General features: G+C 43.9%; 2 protein-coding genes across 2 annotated transcripts in view; both read right to left on the bottom strand.

Annotated features, from left to right (window-relative positions):
- Positions 1-11,602, bottom strand: part of CDK5RAP2 (CDK5 regulatory subunit associated protein 2) — a 75,929-nt gene extending 64,327 nt beyond the window's left edge. The window contains exons 1-9 of the mRNA XM_087943843.1: positions 11,366-11,602; positions 9,875-9,942; positions 8,440-8,507; positions 6,028-6,138; positions 4,395-4,471; positions 4,057-4,180; positions 3,068-3,222; positions 1,471-1,609; positions 296-349 (exon numbers count right to left, since the gene is read on the bottom strand). Of these exons, the coding sequence (XP_087799969.1) occupies positions 296-349; positions 1,471-1,609; positions 3,068-3,222; positions 4,057-4,180; positions 4,395-4,471; positions 6,028-6,138; positions 8,440-8,507; positions 9,875-9,942; positions 11,366-11,418 (849 nt within the window). The 5' untranslated portion in view covers positions 11,419-11,602. The remainder of the gene's footprint in view (positions 1-295; positions 350-1,470; positions 1,610-3,067; positions 3,223-4,056; positions 4,181-4,394; positions 4,472-6,027; positions 6,139-8,439; positions 8,508-9,874; positions 9,943-11,365) is intronic.
- Positions 11,603-15,545: 3,943 nt separating this feature from the next.
- MEGF9 (multiple EGF like domains 9) overlaps positions 15,546-23,081 on the bottom strand; it is a 39,104-nt gene continuing 31,568 nt past the window's right edge. Inside the window, 4 exon segments of the mRNA XM_026686753.2 lie at positions 15,546-18,885; positions 19,223-19,495; positions 20,724-20,867; positions 21,820-21,959. Coding sequence (XP_026542538.2) covers positions 18,440-18,885; positions 19,223-19,495; positions 20,724-20,867; positions 21,820-21,959 — 1,003 coding nt within the window. The 3' untranslated portion in view covers positions 15,546-18,439.

Here is a 23,081-nt window from a genome sequence, read left to right as displayed (position 1 = left end):
AAACTGGGACAAGGAACGGGGGCTCACTCCGTGACGCGGTGCTAGGGATTCGAACCACTGAACTGCCGACCTTTCTGATCGACAAGCTCAGTGCCTTAGCCACTGGGCCACCGTGTCCCCAGAATTGATAGAGAACAATTATTTGGGCTACAGAAGAACGGGTTCCAGCTAAATGTCCTTCTGGCTTGGGGAAATTATTTTCAGAAAATTGAATTTTAAGAGGGGAAAAAAGCTCCCCCAAATTCTCCTCCTGGGGATGTTAAAGTTCTGAGTGCAAAAGATACAAGTGCCGTACCTCGATCCTTTTTTCCAAGTCTTTTTTTTCACTGCTGAATTCGGTCCTGAGAATCTACAAGAAGAGAAAAAAAATTATTTTAATTTCGGCGATAACCAAAAAAAAAAGATAAGATGGCTGTTTGCTACTTGTGCTTAGCAGCATGGAAAAACCGAGGGAATGGGAAGGGAGGAAAAAGAGAATTGCATTGAGAAGGCATGAGGACTAGAAACCTGGAACAGAAATTGAAGAGACCAACATTGCCTCTCCTCATCGATTCCACCAAAGTGAGAAGCTGGTATGCAAGCATTCCCTAGGGTTTAAACAACGGAGAGAGAGGGAAGCAAATCAAAATGTTTTCTAAGATGCTTCCTTGCGGATTATAAAACCCTACTTGGCTATGGAGTGTTATTTTAATTTTTGTAATGTGGTGGTAACTTCCTTTAATTTGTTTTATGATTTGTTCACCACACAGAAGCACTTGTAGTTAGATGGAAGGCCATACATATTGAACAAAGGAATGGATGAATGAACAGATAAGTAAGGGGTCCTTGGTGCTCTCTCTCAGCTTGGTTCTTTTCTCGCAGATGTTTCATGACCCAACTAGGCAACAGCATCAGTGCAAGTGATTTGATCCCTGTTAAATAGCTCTCAGTTTGGTTTGTTTTCTTTCATTTAATGACTCAACTAGGTAAGAGCATCAGTGCTACAAAGGAGGGGGGTTGCAGGGAGGGAGGGAGGAGGAGGAAAAGGAGGAGAAATGACGCAAACAGGTCAAGCCAAGTGCATATAACCAAAAGCAAATCCCATTTCCTTCTAGCATTGATGATATTACCTAGTTGGGTCATGAAACATATGTAAGAAAACTACCAAGCTCAGAGAGCACCAAAGACCCCACAGTTCTCCTCCTCCTCCTCTCCTCCTCCTCCCCCTCCTCCTCTTCCTCCTCCTTTGTAACCTCCATTCTCTTCTCGCATTGATGATGTTACCTAGTTGGGTGATGAAACATATGCAAGAAAACTTCCAAGCTCAGACAGCACCAAGGACCCCACGGTTCCACCCTGAGCTATATATTCTCCTTTATTGGATGGATGGATGGATGGATGGATGGATGGATGGATGGATGGATGGATGGATGGATGGGACAAACCTTCCGCCTACTGACCATCCTTAGCAACCTCCCACATGTCCCTTACCTCTAAGGCCTTCTCTTTTTCATCATCCAGTGCAGCACTAGGATCTTGGCTTTCTTCTGAAGGTCTTCTCTGTCCTTCCTCCAAGAGCTGGATCGCAGCGTTTTTCCTTTCCAGAGAGAGCCTCAATTGCTCTATGCACCTACGAGCACAACACCAAGGCTCTTACACCACAGGGAAGGAGAAAGCAAGCAGACCCCAAAGGTTGCCTCACTCACAGGACAGAGCAGGGGTCTGCAACCTGCGGCTCTGGAGCCACATGGGCTCTTTGGGCTCCCTGTCGGCTGATCCCACCACTGGCTGGCCCCTCCCCTTCCCTCCTCGCCTGGCCTGAGAAGGTAAGGGTGATGGAAGGGGGAGGAGACTTGCTCTACATTCCAGAGCAGGTGGTGACTGGGTGGGAGGGAGTGACCTTGAGTAGGCCACGCCCACTCAGCCCTACCGGTTGTTTAAATTATTGGCTCCCAGTGTTTTTTCTTTTCTGTGGGGAAACGGGTCCAAATGGCCTTTTGAAGCGTTTAAGGTTGCAGACCCCTGAGATAGAGTCTCTGCAGTTAGGGTCTCACCGCCTACTCAGGATGTACCGAAGGTGCTTTTTCAAGAGGCAACTGGACTTTCTGGAAGTCCAGTTGCCTCTTAAAAAAGCACCTTTGGGACAACCATGACCTGGAGGACTGAGAATCTCCATAGACATTTAACTATGCCAGAACCGAAGAAGCTTCTTGGATGAGAAGCGAAACCTCTTCAAAGAAAAAACCAGAAAGTCCAGGTGCCTCTTGAAAAAGCACCTTTGGGACAACCATGACCTGGAGGACTGAGAATCTCCATAGACATTTAACTATGCCAGAACTGAAGAAGCTTCTTGGATGAGAAGCGAAACCTCTTCAAAGAAAAACCAGAAAGTCCAGGTGCCTCTTGAAAAAGCACCTTTGGGACAGCCATGACCTGGATGGTTGAGACTCTCCATAGAAACCTACCCAAGAGGAGGGCGTGGAGGCCCCAAGCCGATCAGGGTCAACCGGTAATCCCACCGGGCTAAAAGAAAGCAAACTTTCGCTGCTACAAGCAGTAGCCTAACTTCTCCTTTTGTCCCAGAGGTGCTTTCCCAAAAGGCAGCTGGACTCTTCCTTGGTTCTCTTCCTTGAACATGTTTCGCTTCCCCTCCAAGAAGCTTCTTCAGTTCAAGAAGTTCATCCAAGAAGTTCTCCATCCAGGAACTGAAGAAGTTTCTTGGATGAGAAGCGAAACATTTTCAACGGGGGGAAAAAACCCAAGAAGGTCCAGTTGTCTTTTTGGAAAAGCATCTTTTGGGACAACCTTGACCTGAATGATTGAGAAGCTCCATAGACATTCAACCTGTGAGTGGTGCAGTGGCCTACAGGCGGAGCTCTCGCCCCACAATCAGGAGGCTGTGAGTTCGATCCTAGGTAGAGGCAGATATTTCTCTCTCTGGGCACGATGAGAATTTTATCAGCTGAATAAAACTCCACACTGGTGACAGGAAGGGCATCCGGTCAGTAAAACACTCAGCTCCATTCAGTTGCCCAGACTCCACCCCGCAAGGGATTATGGGTTGACTAAAAGAGGATAGGTATTCAACCTGTCTTTTTCTCCCAGCAGGGCCGTGATATCAATATCTTTGGCCTGCGCAGTGATGATTAAGGAGAGCTGCTGCTCCACAGCCAGTCGCTGGACTCTTTCGCGGTCCGTCAAAGCAAACGCTTTCTCTACTTCTTCCCGGGCGGTTCGAAGGTCCTGTACAAAGGGGGGGGGGAAAAGAGAGACATTGAAACCAAGGGACTGTCATGCCCCTGTCGAAGTCTGAATCTGAGGAAGACGAACAGCTGACAGGGAGCGGGAAAGTGGCTTCATTGGCTGCGGAGGAAACTGGGGGAAGGGCAAAGTCTGGCTGGGCAGAGCAGGGGAGAGGTAGAACAAGGGAGAGGGAGTTCAGAGGAAGACTCAGGCCCACTCCTCTTCATTCTAGGGCACGCAGGGTGGAACAGAGGAGAGAGCAATGTGGGTTGCCTGGCTTACAGGGGAGGAAAGGGCCCTGATTCCCTTCATTAGGCACACCTGGGATTAAGAGTTTAAAAGAGATGCAAGCTGAGTGTGGCATCTGTTGGGAACAAACGTGAGTTTATCTTGTGTTGACTTTGGTTATCTGCGTTCCTGGCATCCTCCCAACCGGGTTGAGTTACTGCCATTCCTTCACATCTGGAATTCCTTCTCCTGCCCTGCCAGACTCATTACCTCATTTTGCCTTTGGACTTATAGTTACAGTTTTTGTTGACCACGTTTTGAACTTGATTCTCTGCAGCACATTCTCTGTATTCTAATTCTATTGTATTCTAATTCTATTCTATTCCATTCCCTTATTCTATTCTATTCTATTCTATTCTATTCTATTCTATTCTATTCTATTCCATTCCATTCCATTCCATTCTAACCTAATTCTATTCTATTCTATTCTATTCTATTCTATTCTAACCTAATTCTATTCTATTCTATTCTATATTCTATTCTATTCTATATTCTTATTTCTTAAGCTTTAAGGATTCTCATCGCCGTTAAACTTCTAAGACTTGCCTCCTCTAGAAGCTGGATCCTGCTAGTCAAGCTTGCTTCTACTTCCTGGACTTTTTTCTCTGCATCTTCCTTCAGACGTTGGATTTCGGCATCGCCACCCTGGGCCAAGCTCTCGACGGCTTTCCTGCAAAGGCCAAACATGGAACCGTCGAAGAGGAAGAGGAGGAGGAGGAGAACAGCAGCAGAAGACCGAAGGATGGAGCTGCTGTGCAGCTGCACCTCCCTTCTCGACCTCCCCCCACCTCCCCAGCCTGGCCTGCAGAGGGGAAGCCCAGCTGGGCACCTGAAACACAATTAAACAAGGAGGCCCGTCCGAGGGGTGGGGGGAAAATACTCACGATGCTTTCCGGAGCAACTGCTCTCGTTGCTGGAGTTCTCGTTTCACGCTCTCCAATTCGACTTTGAGCTCGATGTTCTAATGGAATGAGAGAGAAATGCAGAAAAACTTGGATTTTATTTTTTTCCCTGAGGAATTTTCTGTTTCCTATTCCGTAACCAAACTGGGGGGGAGGGAAGGGGCAAATTTTTGGGCCTTCGCGAGGGACAGACTCCAAGCAGGCCCGGGACATCCCACACTGGCAAGGAGGCGAGTATATCGTGTCGCTAAGACTTAAGACTTAGAATAACTTTATTGTCACTTTGAACATTTGGCTCTGCAACCCAACAGGACAGACACAGACTTCAGAGGATAATTAGGACTGCAGAACAAAACAATCACTGCCAACCTGCCTTCCACAGAGGACCTGTATATACTGCACGAGTCAACAAGAGGGCTGTGAAAATATCTACAGACCCCTCACATCCTGGACATAAACTGTTTCAACTCCTACCCTCAAAACGACACTATAGAGCACTGCACACCAGAACAACTAGACACAAGGAGAGTTTTTTTCCCTGAACACCATCACTCTGCTAAACAATTAATTCCCACAAAACTGTCAAACTATTTACTAAGACTGCATTGCTACTATTCTTCTCATCCTTCCTATTACCTATCTCATTCTCTACCTATGACTATAACCTTATTGCTTGTATCTTTACGATTTATATTGTTTTATTTAGTTTCCTAGTATGATTTGATTGCTCCTTTAGTATCCTATGACTATCACTAAGTGTTGTATCTTATGATTCTTGATGAATGTATTTTTAAAGTACACTGAGAGCACATGCACCGAAGACAAATTCCTTGTGTGTCCAATTACCCTTGGCCAATAAAGAATTCTATTCTATTCTATTCTATTCTATTCTATTCTATTCTATTCTATTCTATTCTATTCTATTCTATTCTATTCCATTCCATTCCATTCCATTCCGTTCCATTCTTTCCTTATTCTATTCTATTCTGTTCTATTCTATTCTTTCCTTATTCTGTTCTATTCTATTCTATTCTTTCCCTATCCTATCCTATCCTATTCTCCATACACGAATCACCACATATTAAAATGAAATCTCCTTGCTCTCAAAGGGCCACCACCTCCAGTATACACTACATGAACGTAACACGGTAAATATAAAATTATGTATATACCCACACATATTATATGACACAGAGAAACAATACAGTCTAGTTCAGATGTATACATGTACACATCGGGGAAAATGAATCTTGCAAGTTTACCAGACGGATGGCACAAGGAACAAAGCTGTCCCAGAATCTGGTAGAAATATTTCAAAGCGTTCTCCCAGAGGGGAGCAACAGAAACAGACCATGGAGTGGGTGTGTGGGGTCTCTCACAATGCTTTGAGCTCTAAGCACTTATAAGCAGCATCCTGAATAAGGGGAAGCGAGCTTCCTATAATCTCTGCTGTCCTCGCCACTCTCCGTAGGGTTTTTCTATCTGAGGCAGCGCTGCCACCAAACCAAATAGGGATGTCCTTACATGCCGGTAATGTCCTAATATGCGCCGGTGCCCAAACAGAAACCAGGAACCACACACACACACACACACAAAAACACCACGCAACACTTACGATCCGGTATACATCATCATGGGGACCATCAAACTTCTGCTGAATCCGGTCCTCCAGGAAATAGATGCGAAGTTTCAAGTTGAAATTCTCTTTCCGCAGCTCCGTGATTTGCTGGCGAAAAGAAGAGATGTTGACTCAAACAGTTTTCCAAACGACCAAAGTCCACACCACAACCATCAGTTTCCCCAAATCGAACTTCCGTAGGCCGCAGTTACAGCTAGCCCTCGACTTATGACAGTTTGTTTAGTGACCGAAGTCACAAAGGCCCTGGAAAAAGGACTGTTTTTCACAGTTACAACCGTTCCAATAACGCCATGGTCACGTGATCAAAACTCAAGATGATTGGGCAACAGGTTCATATTTATGACGGTCACAATGTCCCAAGGTGACAATAAAGTTATTCTAAGACTGACTGAGGCAAGAAAGGCCATTAAAATGGGACAGAATTGACTTAACCAACATCTCACTTAACAACAGCATTGTGGTCATAGATCGCGGACAACCTGATTTGGTGTTGTTCCAGGTTAAAATTGGATTCGATGCAGGAAAGTTGATCAACTTTTATTGATTTATAAATTTATTCTCCTAGGAGCGCTTGGCTGGGCCTTTTGCCTTCCAACGGTTTCTTTTTGGGGGGGGGGGGTCAGAAAAGAGATTTCCCACTTCCTGCAAAACTTTCTGCTGTTTTTGAATAGTTTTTTTTTTTTTTTTTGCTGGGCCTCCCACAACTCTTTGACAGGAAATACGAGAGCCTTGTGGCCAGCTAAGTTTTATTTCTGCTCTTGAAAGGAGCTTTCTTAATTAGGAACTACCTTGCTGACTGGGGGAGGCACATAGCCCATTCTCCTGCAAAGAGGCCGGGGTGGAAAAAAAAATAATCTGGATTTTCTCTTCTCTAAATGCTCGATGCCCAAAGGATGATGATCCCCTTTTTTCATTTCATTCAACTTGGCTCGGATCACCAAATTTCGCCCTCCAAACGCTGGGAAACCGGCGCCACCGCCAATTCCTGCTTCTCCAGATAGAGCCCCGCAAACGAATTGCTTCCCCAGGGAAAGAGCTAAAATTCCCTTCCCTTGTGGCGACGTTCTGTCTGTGCTAGCACGTCCCCTCCTCTAATTTACCTCAGCCCCAAAATGGCTGCCTGCTTCATCAATGTATACGTGCAAACAGATCTTTGTAAAGTGCCGGTCTGTGTGTGATTTCGACTTTTTAGAATCAGAATGCCCTTCCTGTCACCAGTGAGGAGTTTTGTTCAGCGGATATATTCTCATTGTGCCCAGAGAGAGAAATGTCTGCCTCTACCTAGAATCGAACTCACAGCGTCCTGACTGTGAAGCGAGATCTCCACCTCTAGGCCACCGCACTACTCCCTGGAGAAATCTCATATGTTGCTAATAAAATATTGATGCTTGCACCTTTCTATAATGAAAGGGAAGACACACAACTACTCAATTTACAATGCAGCCTAGCCTAGCAAAAGTTGCAAGCCTAAAGATTCCTCCAGCTTTTCTCCCCAGGTTAAACACTTCTTAACGGTAAAAACTTTCCAAGTTGTTTTCCTTGTCCACCTTGTTTCCAAATCGCAATTGGAAACAAATCATAAATATGAATCTGTTGCCAAGCGTTTCTCTTTTTGTTTTTGTTTTGAAAAACAACAATGAATGTGGTGCATATATATTGACACACCTGGTTGTCTTACATCATTAAGTAACAAATATAGAAAATAATACAAATTTACATATATATATAAACTTTAATCATCTTTAATATTCTTGTTCCTTCCTTATTTCAATCTGTGGTAAAACTTCTCCTAAAGTAATAATCCAGTTCGGTCTTATTTTTTAATTATTGAGTTAATTTCGGTGCACATCCAATTTTTCCTAATTATTTCCATCTCGTCTGGCATTTCATTACCTTTCCATCTTTGGGCATAAGGTAACCTTGCAGCTGTGGTGATATGGATTATTAAGTATATTACATCTTTATCAAATTTTCCCACATTAATTCCCAATAGAAAAATTTCAGGTCTGAATTCTCTTTTAATTTTACACATCTCTTCTATCCATTTCTGAATTTTCGGCCAATATGTTTGGGCTTTCTTACAATTCCACCATAAGTGATAATATGTTCCAATTTCTTTATTGCACTTCCAACATTTGGGGGATCAGTTGCCAAGCGTCTTGAGTTTGGATCGCGCGACCCTGGGGATATTGCAATGGTTGTGAAGTGTGAAAATCAGCCCTAAGTCACTTTTCTCAGGGACGTTGCAAACTTCGAATGGTCACTCAATGAACTGTTGTAAGTTGATATACCTGTTGTAAGTTTTTGATATAACTGTTGTAAGTCTTAGATATACCAGTATATCTAAAAAAAATAAAAACTGCCAAAAAACCCAGCCACCAAACTTACATTTTCAAAATCCTTCATGGTTCGCGCCCTGCTTGGTGAAACAGTCTCTTCGGCCACCTCAGGTAACACTGCCAATAATCCAAATAAAGAGCAAATATTTGCAGACACATAGACATACAATATAGATAGATAGATAGATAGATAGATAGATAGATAGATAGATAGATAGATAGATAGATAGATAGAATGGATAGATAGATAGATAGATAGGATGGATAGATAGATAGATAGATGGATAGATAGATAGATAGATAGATAGATAGATAGATAGATAGATAGATAGATAGATAGATGATAGATAGATAGAATGGATAGATAGAATGGATAGATAGATAGATAGGATGGATAGATAGATAGATAGATAGATAGATAGATAGATAGATAGATAAATAGATATTCAATTTCTCAACATTATCCTGGAACACTTATATTTGCCTTCATTCATAAATAAATAAACCTCAGGCTAAACTAGCCATGCAGAAAAAGAAGAGAAACTATTTACACCCCACTCTTAAAAAGCACCAAAGGGGCCCAAGGAGCAGCAGCAGTATTTTTTTTTTTTTAATTTAGAAAAGTTTTAAATTTATAACAGTGAAGCGCAAAGAGTGGAACTCAAACGGAAATGCCAAATAAACCTGCATTTTTTTTTTTTAAAAAAAAAAAGAAAAGATCTCTTCAATCATTTTTCATCACTTGTTTTCCAAGAACCCGCAAATAAATAATTTTTTACGTGCATTACATATTTCAGTTTAGAAAATAATTGCTTTTTATGAAGGATTAAATAGTTTCCTGCATTTTTTTTTTAAGAGCAGAGGCACCAAATAGTCTTCACCATGCAGAAATACACAAAAAGAAAGTGAACTTTGGGGCAATTTGACAAAGCAACAAATACTTGGGAGCTGAACCAAAATCTCCTATGGCAGCCTTGTTTTTCTTTTCCTGGGTTTGGGGGAAATGTTAATAAAGCACATGAAGGCTAGATTTGAGTTTAAAGTACGTTAGTTATACTATCATTTTTATTTTTCCAGTGTGAAAACACAACAGATACACAAATTGCCATCCATTTTCAACAAATGCAGTTGGAGATAAATTTTGGGGCAAAGAAAAGTCGAATTTAAAGGTATTAAACCACAACTCTTTATGCTTTGCTTTGCGGAAGGGATTGTGTAATTCTCCAAGAATTTGTTTATTTTTTCTCCTCCTAGATGGGTTTTTACAATCACTTAGAAGAAGAAACTTGAACGCAACAAAGTTTCCGGTGCAGACTTAATTACTTCCCTTTTGTTTCTCTTCCAAGTATTTATTTTTTTGTTCTACTTACTTAGATAAATAGCTCGAAATGCAACAATGTGTTTATGCCAGTCTATAAAATTTGATTTAAGTTGCATTTGAGGGATTTTTAAAGAAAGTTTTTTTGGGGGGGATTTTCTTTTACCTCCACCGCCTCCCACTTGGTTGCGAACCTCATCTCCAGAGACATCTGGAAGCCGGGAAAAATTGAGGCTGGAAAGAAGGAATGTTTTGGTTTTTTAAAAAAATGAGCCTGCAGGCCTCCAAGCTAGATAAAATGTGCCCCCCCACCCACCTGCTTTTATAGCCCTGGACTACATATCCCATCAGCGGTGGGTTTAAGAATATCTGGATAGAGGCACCGTGGCAATACACAATATTTCTCCATCTTCCTTCGTACGTGCATTTAAATAAATAAAAATGAATTTTCCGACTTTGGCTCCCCTCCCCTCCTGTATGTTCAAGGTGAGCAATGGGAACTGTAGTCCAAGATGCCACGTTGAAGGGAGAAGGGTGCAAGAGCCAGGAAAGGGGAATCTGCAACTATCAGGCTGGCAGAGCCGAGAGGATGGGGAGGATGGGGCTTGTAGTCTGTCCCCCATCATCTGAATGAGGAAAACATTGGTTTGCTGCTGCCCCCCTCCATCCGATCTAACTGGAAACATGCACCCCAAGTCCGATCCGTGTCCTTTCCTTAAGCTCCCTGCAAGGTTGTCCATCCAATCAGCAAAGACGGCTAAGGGGATGGGAATTGTAGTGCATCCCCCACCGGGAAAGAGCCTCCTCTCTCCCCCCACCCCAATTTGCTAAGCCCCCCTCCCTATCCAATCAGCCTTGTGTCTCCCCCACCCACCTTCTCTAACAACCCGCCCCCCTTGCAGGGCCGTCCATCCCATCAGCAAAGGCAGCCAAGCCAAGAGGATGGGAGTTGTAGTACTACATCCCATCAGCGATCCAGGAAAGAATTCCAATTCTGATCCGATCCCGCTGCCCCTTTCCCCTTCAAACGACACACACCCCAAAGCCAAGGATGGGGTGTATCATCCTCCTCAGATCAGGAAAGAGCCAGGTCTGCAAGATCCCCTTGCCCTCTGCCCCCACCCCACCCTCTTAAACAACTCTCCTGGCAGGGCCGTCCATCCCATCAGCAAAGGCAGCCAAGACCCTCAGAGGATGGGAGTTGTAGTACTACACCCCCTCCTCAAGATCAGGAAAGAACCTGACCTAAAGCCCCCACCCCCTCCCGCCATTCACCCACCCACCCCCGATCCCGTCCAGTTGGAAACACGCCCCCAAGCCCGCAAGCCTGATCACCCTTGGAAAGGGGTCTCCCTTACCCCACCTTTCCCCCTTCCCCTCCTCCCCACCTGCAGGGTCGCCCAAAGCAGCCCTGGCTCCTTTTCCCACCCACCTACACCCCCAAAAAAAAAAACCCCCAAAAAACCGGACTCAGATCGACTGCGCCGGCCGCTGGAGGCTCCACCGAGGAGGAGGGAGGGGAGCCAGAGGGGCGCGTTGGCCCCGCCCACTCGCTTTGTCCGCCGCGCGCCGGCAGGGAAGGGGTTAACTCCTCCCCCCCCGTCCCCCTCCTCCTCCTCCCCTCCCCTCCCGCCAACGGCCCTTAACGGGCGCTCACCCGCTGTTGACCTCCAGCGGCAAAGTGGGGTCTTCGCCCGGGATGGAGTCCATGGCGCGGCCCCCGGGAGGCGGCTGACGGGCGGCGGCGGCGGCGGCGGCGGCGGCGGCGGCGCCTCTTCTTCGTCTCCGACTTTGGCGGCGGCTGCCTCGGAATTTTAAACGACCGCAGCAGGCGCTCGGACCGCCCCGGCCGCCATCTTTGCCGAAGCCGCCGACGCCGCCCGGAGTAGGGCAAAGCGAGGGGGAAAAGCGCGCGGGGGCGCCATTTTGAGGGCGGGAAACGCGCCGAGAAGCCCGTCCCGGCGCCATCTCGGTTGAGGGCGCCCGGTTGGTGACGTGGTGGTCGGGCTGGGCCGGCTGCGCCTGCGCGGTGAGAGGGAGTGAAGGCGGGGAGGCGGCCGCCATTTTTGTTGGAGGGTTTGGTACCCAAGAAACGGGGAAGAAGGAGAGGAGGACCAAAAAAAAACCAAAAGGATGGTCTCATTAAGATGCTTTAAGGATTGGTGATGATAACAAGTTAAAGAAATGGGGGCGGGGGAGAATTTTGGGTATGGGATAGATTTGGATAAATGGCAGAAATTATGGACTAGGAACTACAAATTAACAATGTCAGCAGCTTATAAAGAGAATTTGGATAAGATGTTTTACAGGTGGCATCTACCCCGCAAGAATAGCAAAGATGTTCAAGAACAAATCAGTGAAATGTTGGAAATGTCATCAGATACCTGGATCACATTACCATATGTGGTGGACATGCGCGGAAGCTAAAAGATACTGGACACATGGCTGGGGGGGGGAAATGATAAAACAACACATGGACTTAAAACCAGAGATATTTTTATTGGGGATTTTACCTGAAGGTTGTAAGGAAAGAAATAATATATTTGATTATTAATGTTTTAACTGCGGCTAGAATTTTTTTTTGCTTAAAATTGGAAAAACGACAACATTCCAACAGAGGAGGAGGTGATTAAGAAAATAATGGAATATGCAGAAATGAGTAGATGTGCATTAGCAATTAGAGAACAAGAAGAAAAAGAGTATTATAAGATTTGGGGTTTATTTTATCAATGGCTAGATAGAAGAGTAAGAAATTGAAGTATATTGTAATAGCAATGGTATATTACAATTGATTATTTTTAAACAAGTTATACTATGAATATAATTTAGTAAGAATTGAGTTTTGCTTTTAAAGATAGCCTGGAAATGAAACTAAAATTTAAATAATAGTATAATAACGAGATAATATGATATGGAATGTTGATTAGAATATAATATGAATGTAAAGTTAAGAGGAAAGGATCATAGATATTGTGCACGTGATAGGTATACCAAACCGACACATTGTATAACTGAACGATGGTTTCATTTGTTCTTTTGTATGTTGTAAAAATAAACGTTTTTCCAAAAAAAAAAAAAAAAGGATTGGTGATGATGGAGATGCAAATTTAAAGTTAGGTTGGATGAGGACAGCTCTCCAGAACTTGGAGGGAATGGCAGGCCAAGCCCATCAAGTATAGAGTCATAGAATAACAAGAGTTGGAAGGGACCTTGGAGGTCATCAAGCCCAACCCCCTGCTTGAGGCAAGAGAGTCTATTCCAAATATTGGCCTCTATCTAGGATCGAACTCACAAGCCTCTTGACTGCGAGGCAAGAGCTGGAACACAACTCCCATTTCGCTGCCTATCCTGATGGGACTTGGAGTGCACTTCTCTTTTTGGATGGGAACTAACCCTACGTTCTTTCTCTCCATGTGGTTTACAGCTTCCTCTAGAAATGAGACCAGAAGACGAAGTGGCACGCCATAAAAAAAATAATAAACTTACAAACAGCCCAAAGGGTTAGATACAAATTATCTACATTTTATTTGATGTTTAAATAACATTCTTCCAGTATAAATTCCAGGTAAACTTGGATCATACTCTCACCCCCTCACACACATACTGTACACACTCTTCCGCACAGAGAAACATTTCTTTTTTTTCCTCAGATGCATTTCATAAGCCAAACAAATGCTTAGGATTAAAAAGGCCACCTCCCCCAAATATAGTTGACATATCATGTTAGAAACGCATACGATTTTGCGTTCAAGCTCTGCAAGTCAAAATCTTAATGCAAAGAATCAGAGGCATAAATGATGGGAAATTATCAGAAGTTTAGAGGGTTGCATTAACAGAGGCGTATTTCAAGCTTCTTTTAAAGGGATTATGTCTGTGGGACGTAAATTCTATTTCGCATATCTTTAAGTGTCAAACGGGCTGGGCAAACCATGCTAAAAATGATCACACTCACTTCATAAATTTAAACATTTTATTTTGGGAGGCCTGGTCTATCGTGGTACCTATGTCATTATACAGTTTCATGCCATCTCTACAGTTAAACTTCATGCAATTATTTTTAGCTAGGGGGTAGGGTCATTAAATTTAAGATTATTTTTTTTTGAAAAAGGAAAAAAAAAGATACATACACACAAAGCCTCTTTATGTTTGGGCACAATTTTTCCCAGGTGGTCACGGAATGGAGTATTTCACGCTTTAATTCACCCATTTCCTTGAATTGTTAAAAAAAAAAAAATTGAACACTTTTTTTGTGTAAAGACCAACACTGTGGGGACATCACCTTGGTTCAAGCCCACCAATTCATGGATTGAAGTGGCACACAGTTCTTGCTGATGTGGCTTACATCATAATTCACCTATCTGTTTTTACTTTGTGTACATTTCCTTGAAGATGTATCTAGTGGCCCCCTTCTGCACATATCTTCATTGCATATCCAAGTGATTTGATTTTTCACAGGCTTTTTTAAGGATCGGTGACTGTTTTTTACACTTTGGAAACATCGCCTGCTTGTGGACCATTTGATCCCATGAGAATAAACGTGTTTGTGACTTCTTGGCATGAGACTCATTCAACATTACTTGGGATGCTCGACTTACAAGCTCGATGCACCATTACGGTATTTTCAAAAAGATGCAAGCTTGTCAGTTTTTCAAAAGTCTTTTAGAACAGAACAGAATAGAATAGAATATGGAATGCAATGGAATTGAAATCAGAATAGAATAGAAATCAGAATAGAATAGAATAGAATAGAATAGAATAGAATTCTTTATTGGACACACAAGGAATTTGTCTTGGTGCAAATGCTCTTGGTGCACATAAAAGAAGTGTTTTGAAGAGTTTTTAACTGACTTTCTTGGAGCTAAATAAAACATCAGCACTGATGATGTTCCCTAGTTGGGTAATGAAACGTCTGCAAGGAAAACCACCAAGCTCAGAGAGCACCAGAGGGTTTTGCATAAAAACATCGTATCCAGCAAACACGTTCTTGTCTCAATTGCAACTGATAACAGGACCGTTTGGGGGCTTGAAGACACGATGGAGACCTCTTCTTCAAAATCCTTCTAAATAACAGCAGTCAACATCCACTTTCTGGGGGGTGGGGGGGGAACTCTCTCACCCTGTTTTAGCAAAACGTAAAAGATTGCCGATGCAACGTTTATCATCCAAACCCCACAAGCCAAAATTGGAAGAGTCTTCAAAAATTCTGGGAAGATCAGAAGAAGAAGGTATGACTTAGCAAAGCCACTCAGGACAAAAAGAAAAGTGCAGGTTTAAAAATGGAAAGCAAACAGGGTATTCCAATTAAGAAGGATATTTGTAGCTCAGGCTTGAAATGAGAGGTTATGATTGGTCAAATATTGTGTGCGATGCTCTAGGCGTACCATATTTGTGTGGCTCCTCCATTCTCACGTCCTTGGTGCTCTCTGAGCTTGGTGGTTTTCTTGCAGGGTAACGTTTCATTACCCAACTAGGTAACATCATCAGTGCTAGAAGGAAATGGGTTTGCTCTTTGTTTATATAATCCACTCCCTTCTAACACTGATGACGTTACCTACTAATGAAACATCTGCAAGAAAACCACCAAGCTCAGAAAGTACCCCACAAAGATGTTACACCTATGGCATCACACACAACATTTGACCAATCACAGCCCCTTTGAAAGCAAGAAAATGTTCAGTTTAGCAGATTCTGTAACTGCAGAACAAAAACATTTCGTAATATAAATTATCCCATTCATCCTTTTACAGAGATAATTTATCTCAGCAACTTTATGAGCCTCAAAGTGCTAAGAACATATTTCTTGGATCTGTACTACGAAAGAAATTACTGCTCCAGAGTCTGGTTTTATCTTGGTCCAAGTTTATTTTTGTTTCGTTTCTTGCTCTGTCAACTGAAATCCAATCAACTCTTGATCCAGGATATTTTTCCTGCTAATAGTCGCTTTCCAAATATCAGATTACACTCAGGCAGCCTACAGTGCAGTTTCTTCTATGCCAACCCCGATAAAAGTCACTTTTTCCTTCGTCAAATAAGCGTGACACAGCGTTGGGAGTAATTTCACACAATTTCCTTCTCCAAGCCCTGGAGGAAAGTGGGTTTTGCATTTCCAGCACCCCCTGAAACCTAGCAGTTAAGTTTAATAAGATGTGTGCACGGAGCAAATAGGGTTACCCAACTCCGATGCATGAATTCACACAGGACTGTTCACTAGCATTTGTGATGTTACATAGTTTGGATATCAAAACGTCTGTAAGAAAACAACCAAGCTCAGAGAGCACCCACAGTCATTGTCCTCCTCCTCCTCCTCCTCCTCCTCTTCCTCCTCCTCCTCCTTTCTACAAACCCTACTCTCTTCTAGCACTGATGATGTCACCTACTTTGGGTCATGAAACATCTGCAATAAAACCACCAAACTCAGAGAGCACCAAGGACCCTACAGTCCTCCTTCTCCTCCTCTTCCTCTTCCTCCTCCTCCCCACACCCCTTCTAGCACTGACGATGTTCCTGAACTGGGTCATGAAACATCTGCAAGAAAACAACCAAGCTCAGAGAGCACCAAGGACCCTTCAGATCATTGACTTGCAGACTGCTGCTCAAGATAATGTTATTTGAAAATTATTTAGAGAGAGGAACCAACTTCTTAGAGAAGTTGCCCATTGAAATACTGAGAGAAACCAGTCCTATCTGGCCAGACCCACAGTCTTGCGAACAAAGACTGTGCAGCAAGAAGGCCCTAAACACACACACCCCCATTCTGATGGCAACCTCTGTTCCTACATCGTTCATCTAGATCATGTTCTACAGATGTTCTCGTGATAATCCTAAGGACATCTCGGTCTAGAATTTCAGGCCAGGAAAATGTAATGCAGATTGTAATCCTACCTGTAGCAGAATAAGGAACTCTTGAAGGGAGGGAGGGAGGGAGGGAGGGAGAGAGAGAGAGAGAGAAATAGAGGCAGAGAAAGAGATGAGAAAGGGAGAGACAGAGAGAAAGAGAGAGATGAGACAGAGAGAAAGAGAGAGGGAGAAAAAGAGAGAGATGAGAGAGAGAGATGAGAGGGAGAAAGAGAGAGATGAGAGAGAGAGAGATGAGAGAGAAAAAGAGAGAAAGACAGAAAGAGAGATGAGAGAGAAAAAGAGGGAGAAAGAGAGGCAGAAAAAAAGAGAGAGAGATGAGAGAGAGAGAAAGAGAGAGGGAGAAAGAGAGATTAGAGGGAGAGAGGGGGCAGAGAGAGAGAGAGAACGTAGCCGATAACAATTTCGGTATGAGTTTCTGAACTTAATTGGAAAAGCCAGATACTTCACCCTTATAATAATTCGTATTATTCCCACATTAAGATGTCTGTTTTGATTCGTGAGTTTTCATGCAACGAAGACATCCCTCCTCCCAAATAAGACAGAGAGCTGGCAAAAGGGTGGAGTTCCAAACTCAATCCAGATTTCTGAAATACGCGCCGTAGAAATCTGAATTCTCCTTCCATATCCTAGACCGACTTTGCATTCAGGGGAACAATTCTATTACTCCACTCTACCTCGCTATCCTAAATCACAAAAGTCTTGTGAGATTAAACATCCTTGAAATAACAAGCAGGGGAAACTGAAACTTGAAGATGCAAACAACTTTGTATTATTCAAAGAGGAGAGATTCGCAAGAAAGCTGTTTCTTCTGGAGTCCCAGCTCCAGATATTCACCCTCTAAATTTATAGCACTTTAATACAATACTTACTTTCTCCCACCCCCAAATCTTAGCTTAGGTCTGGTTTCATTTGGCCTTGTTGTTGTTTTTTTAAACAAGGCCATGAACCCGCTGTACAGATTTTTTTTAAAAAAAATCTTAAAACAGTTAAAATCCGACACCTGATCTTTTGTCTCTTTTTTTTTTTTGTACAAATAGTTACAAACGCAGCCGAAGGAAATCTCTGTTCACCTTCTGTTATCCACACCGTTTCTGCTCCGAATAGTTCAGGAATAAAATATTTGACCTCAACTTTCATGCTTCCTATCTGGGAAAAGGAATCCTGGTCGAAGCAAGGTAGGGAAAACAAAAAGGCCACATTTACCTTTTAAATAACATTACTAGTTTGGGAGCGCCTATTCACAAAAGGATGGAAAGAGGACGCCTAAGGTCCCTTTCTCAAAAATAAAGAGAGGAGAACGAAGGAGTTCCGCAAAACTTTGGTCACTGTCATTCTGTCTGGATCCGTCAATCGTTTTTGTTTGTTTTTGTTTTTAAATAGCAAAACTCGGACCCAGAAACATTTCGGATTCTTCTTTTCCAAAACCACTTGTCCTCCTTTTCCAACAAGCACTTAAAAACTCAGTTTTTAAGAAAAACTCCGTTTTTCCGCCTGGGTTTTCCGTGACTGGCCGTGAGATGATTTCTGACTTGACTTCTCCCAGGGTCGCATATACAAAAATATATATATATATATATATTCAAGCTGCTGCTTCTTTAAAAAAAATACAGGCAAATACCCTCTTGTGGCATTGGAAAGGCCGAGCTGAATCCAATCCCGTAATTTTCATTTGACTCGTCTCGGTCATTGTCCAGCGCTCGTCTTGGTTTGGACAAGTGACAACTGAAGCTTGGGCCAATCCAGGAAAAAGAAAAGCTAGTTCCTTCTGGCTGAAACACAGGAACCATCCAAAGCGTCCTGGCATGGATTCATTCCAAGTTTTTAAAAAGGAAAAAAAAGAAAAGAGTTTGCCATCCGTCCCTGCCTGGATTCGTCATGCTTTGTAGTTATGCATCGGCGTCGCCAGGGTCAACTGTCCGTTGGGCGCCACTTCGTTGGCGTCATCCTCTAACAAGCCGGAGATGTCCGCGTTGGGGATGCTGTCATGGTAGCTGCTGAAGCTGATGTTGTCCTCCTTCAGTTCGATGGTCCAGAAAGGAGCGTTCAGCTTCCGGTTCTGGTACTCGCGGTACGTGTAGACGGCTCCCACAAAGCCCATCAGCAGAACGACCAGAATGATGATGACGGTGAGGATGATGATGTTGAACTGGGCCCAGGAGACGTCGGCCAACGTCGACGTGCTGTTCTCGGAAGACGGGCTTGGGAAGGCCGTCTGTACCGTCGGCTGGCCCGATGTGGCGTTGAAGGCCAAGGTAAGCGAGACAGTGGACGCATTGAAGTTTGGAGTTGTAGGGATGAGCCTTGGGGTCGGAGTATATTCTACATTTAAAAAGAAAAAGAATAGAATAGAATACTTTATTGGCCAAGTGTGATTGGACACACAAGGAATTTGTCTTGGTGCAAATGCTCTCAGTGTACATAAAAGAAAAGAGACATTCGTCCAGAGTCAAGAATCATAACGTACAACACTTAATGATAGTCATAGGGTACAATAAGCAATCCAATCATACTAGGAAACAGTCAATAAAAATCATAAGGATACAAGTGACAAAGTTACAGTCATACACTTTGAACGCTTAGTTGTAAGTCGAGGGCTACCCGTAGTCATTGACGCACGCTGCTGGAATGCGCTAAATCAATGGGAAAACATTCTTACCTTCCTTAGTGCAGTTTCCTCCTTCCAAATGTTTGGCGTAGCCTTCTTGGCATGTCTCACAATGAACCCCGGCTGTGTGGTAGAGGCAACCAATGCATTCGCCTGTATCCGCCTTGCAGACTCTCGGCGAAAGGGCTGGGTCAACGTTCCCATTGCATTGGCATTTCAGGCAGATGCTGTCCGAGCTGTAGTAGCCCTTGTCGCATTCATTGCAGAGGGGGCCGATGTAGCCAGGGCGACACTCGACACAGGTTGGAGTTTGCTGACCCGGCTCTGATTGGGGAAGGAGGATGTTAGTTAGTTCAACAGCTCCTCTTTGCTACAGGAGTGCTTTCCCCATTGCCACCAGTCATCCAAGAGGGATACATGCATTCTAGTATTACAGGTTGTGAGGATGCAGTGAGGAAGAGGAGGAGGAATGGAGGAAGAATGGAAGAAGGAAGGAAGGAAGGAAGGAAGGAAGGAAGGAAGGAAGGAAGGAAGGAAGGAAGGAAGGAAGGAAGGAAGGAAGGAAAGAGAAATGGAGGAAAAAGGAAGGAGGAATGGAAAAATAAATGAGGAGGAGGAATAGAGGAAAAAGGATGAATGGAGGAAGAAAGGAAGAATGAAAGAATAAAGGAGGAAAAGGAGAAATGGAGGAAAAAAGGAGTAATGAAAGAAAGGGGGAGGAAGAATGAAAGAATATAGGAGGAGGAATGGAGGAAAAAGGAGGAAGAAAGGAGGAAGAAAGGAGGAAGAAAGGAGGAGGAGAAAGAATGGAAGAATAAAGAAAGAAAGAGAAAGAATGAAGGAAAGATGAAGGAAAAATGGAGGAAGAAAGGAGGAGGAAAAAGGAAGGAGAGAGAAAGGAGGAGGAATGGAGGAAAAATGGAAGAAGGGGGGAAGAAAGGAGGGGGAAAAGAGGAAGAAAGAAAGGAGAAAGAAAGGAAGAGGAGGAGGACAGAAGAAAGAGAAGAAGGAGTCGACCAAAAGCTTCGAGACCAGATCTGTACATGAACTTGATGAGATAACTGACAAGAGATGGGCCTTGTCAGAAGAAAATCTCGGGACAGAAACATGGTGATTCTGCCAAGTCTCAGCAACACAGTTGTGGCTGATCCTTCTCATATCACTGAGCTGGCCAGCCAGAAGAGGGAAATGTTTCTCCACCAAGGGTGAACCACCCTACTGGTCAATGCAACCTGAGCAAGTGACCAGCAGAGGGAGATGAAGATCCAGCAAGCACAACACAACTGCCTATTGCGGCGTTGTTGAGACTACGGACTATTCTGTCCACAGTAACTTCTCTACAAAACGTAGAGCTGCCATTTCTCCTTCCTGGGTTCCACGACAACCAGAGAGTCTGTGTGACTTCTTATAATTTCTATAAGCTCAAACCAGATCAACCCCCCCAAAGCCCGTCGTGGCCAACATTTGCTCCCAAGGCTTCTCCCCAGATGCCAACCCAGACAGGAGAAGGTCAACTCCACCGCTCGTCAACCTTTTAAGAAAACCACCTTACTTATCTGACAGCTGCCGCTGGAAAATTCGGTGGAGCAAGGGCAGCGGAGACACTCGTGCTGCTCCGAGTGGTTGCGATAAAATCGTCCTTTGCAATTCTCACAGTAAGGGCCTTCGGTGTTTCCATGGCAATGAAGGCAAGCGCCTACGTGCAAAACAAACAAACAAACAAAATCCAACAGAAATGACGCAGGAGTTTGGAGGTGAAGCGACATTTCGTGGGAAGAAGCTCGAGTTGAAATGATCTGTCTCTGAACGGTTATTTCAGAATAACAGAGATGGAAGAAGAGACCTTGGAAGTCGTCTACCCAAGGGTGGGATTTAGCCGGTTCGGGCCGGTACAGGCGAACTGGTTGTTAAATTTACATCTGGTTCACCAAACCGGTAGTTGAACCGACCGGATGGTCCCGCCACCCTGCCCCTCCCCTCCCAGGAGTCTCCACATGGCCCATTTTCAAATGCAGGTAAGTGCGGGGTCCACGCGGAGACTCTGGGAGGCGCGAGAAGTTCCGGAAGTCCAGAAATGGGTCTATTTCCAGCTTCTGGAGGACCTCCGGAGCCCAAGGGAGGCTGTTTTCGCCTTCCCAGAGGCCCGAGGGAAGCCTCCGGACTCTGGGGAAGCTGAAAAACGGCCTTCCCAGAAGTTCCAGTAGGCCATGCCCACCATTGGCCATGCCCACCCAGCAACTGGGCAGAGAACCGGTTGCTGGGATTTTGGAATCCCATCCCTGAGGAAACCCTATACAATTTCAGACAGATGGTTGTCCAAACTCTTCTTTAAAATCTCAAGGGTTGGAGCACCCGCAACTTCTGGAGGCAAATCATTCCACTGGTTAAATTATGGTTTTTATTATGCTTTGGGTTGAGGTTCCTCAAGCTAAGCTCTCCTGGTCAGTTCTCCTGGCCTATCTAAGCTGCTTTAGGTTCCATCAGAGAAGGGCGAGATGGATCTCCAATGACCAAACGAAGGATAGTCCTGCCTTGCTCTAACTCTTCTCCTCCTCTATGATCTGAGCTAGATTTTGCCATGTTAAGTTGTTCCTCCTGGGAAACCCTTCCTCCTAAGGACCACCCCTCACAAAACAACCCCATTTTACCTGTCAAAGGATCACACTGCAAAGAATGATTGTTGCACCGGCATGGCGCGCAGGAGGTCCCGTTGAACTTGGAGAAGCCTTCCTGGCACTGGGCACATTTGATCCCCGTGGCTCCAGCTTTGCACTGGCATTTTCCAAGGCTGTTTGGAAACAAAGAGATCACACAGGGGGCATTGTGGAGGCTTCTTCGAAAGCAGCATGATTGCAATTCATTAAGTCTGGGGTGAAGGAAGAACACCCAGAACAGCTGGGCTACAACTCCCCAAATTGCCAAGCAGCAGAATCAGTGGTATTCTGTTGAGGAGGACTAATGGGTACATTGTGGGCACATGTAAATTGCCATATGATAGATAGATGATGGATGGATGGATGGATGGATGGATGGATGGACGGACGGACGGACGGACGGACAGACAGACAGACAGACAAATAGATGGATGGATGGATGGATAAATAGATAGATGGATGGATGGATGGATGGATGGATGGATGGATGGATGGACGGACGGACGGACAGGCAGACAGACAGACAGACAAATAGATAGATGGATGGATGGATGGATAAATAGATAGATGATGATGGATGGATGGATGGATGGATGGATGGACAGACAGACAGACAAATAGATGGATGGATGGATGGATAAATAGATAGATGGATGGATGGATGGATGGATGGATGGATGGATGGATGGACAGACAGGCAGACAGATAGACAGACAAACAGATAGATGGATGGATGGATGGATAAATAGATAGATGGATGGATGGATGGATGGATGGATGGATGGACGGATAGGCATAGATAGATAGATAGACAGATAGATAGATAGATAGATAGATAGATAGATAGATAGATAGATAGATAGATAGATAGATAGATAGATAGATAGATAGATAGATGATAGATAGATAGATAGATACGTACATACATACATACATACATACATACATACATACATACATACATACATACATATATATATATATATATATATATGAGAGAAAGATAGAGAATGGACAAAAGTCAGATAAATATATCAATAAATTGATGCACAGTTGGAGACATGGTTGGAAGATAGACAGGATGACAATAGATAGGATAGATAGATAGATAGATAGATAGATAGATAGATAGATAGATAGATGAGAGAGAAAGAACTGTTGGTACAAAGATAAAGAATTCAGATTTTCTCTAGGGTTAAGGTCTTCTTTAATGCAAAAGAAATGAGAAACACTCTAACATAGACCCAACATTAATG

Source organism: Notechis scutatus, chromosome 15 (genome assembly GCF_049901735.1).
Source record: "Notechis scutatus isolate UNSWTSFEM ecotype Mainland chromosome 15, rNotScu1.2, whole genome shotgun sequence".
In the NCBI taxonomy this organism is placed as follows: Eukaryota; Metazoa; Chordata; class Lepidosauria; order Squamata; family Elapidae; genus Notechis; species Notechis scutatus.
This window is presented reverse-complemented; position numbering and strand designations above follow the sequence as displayed.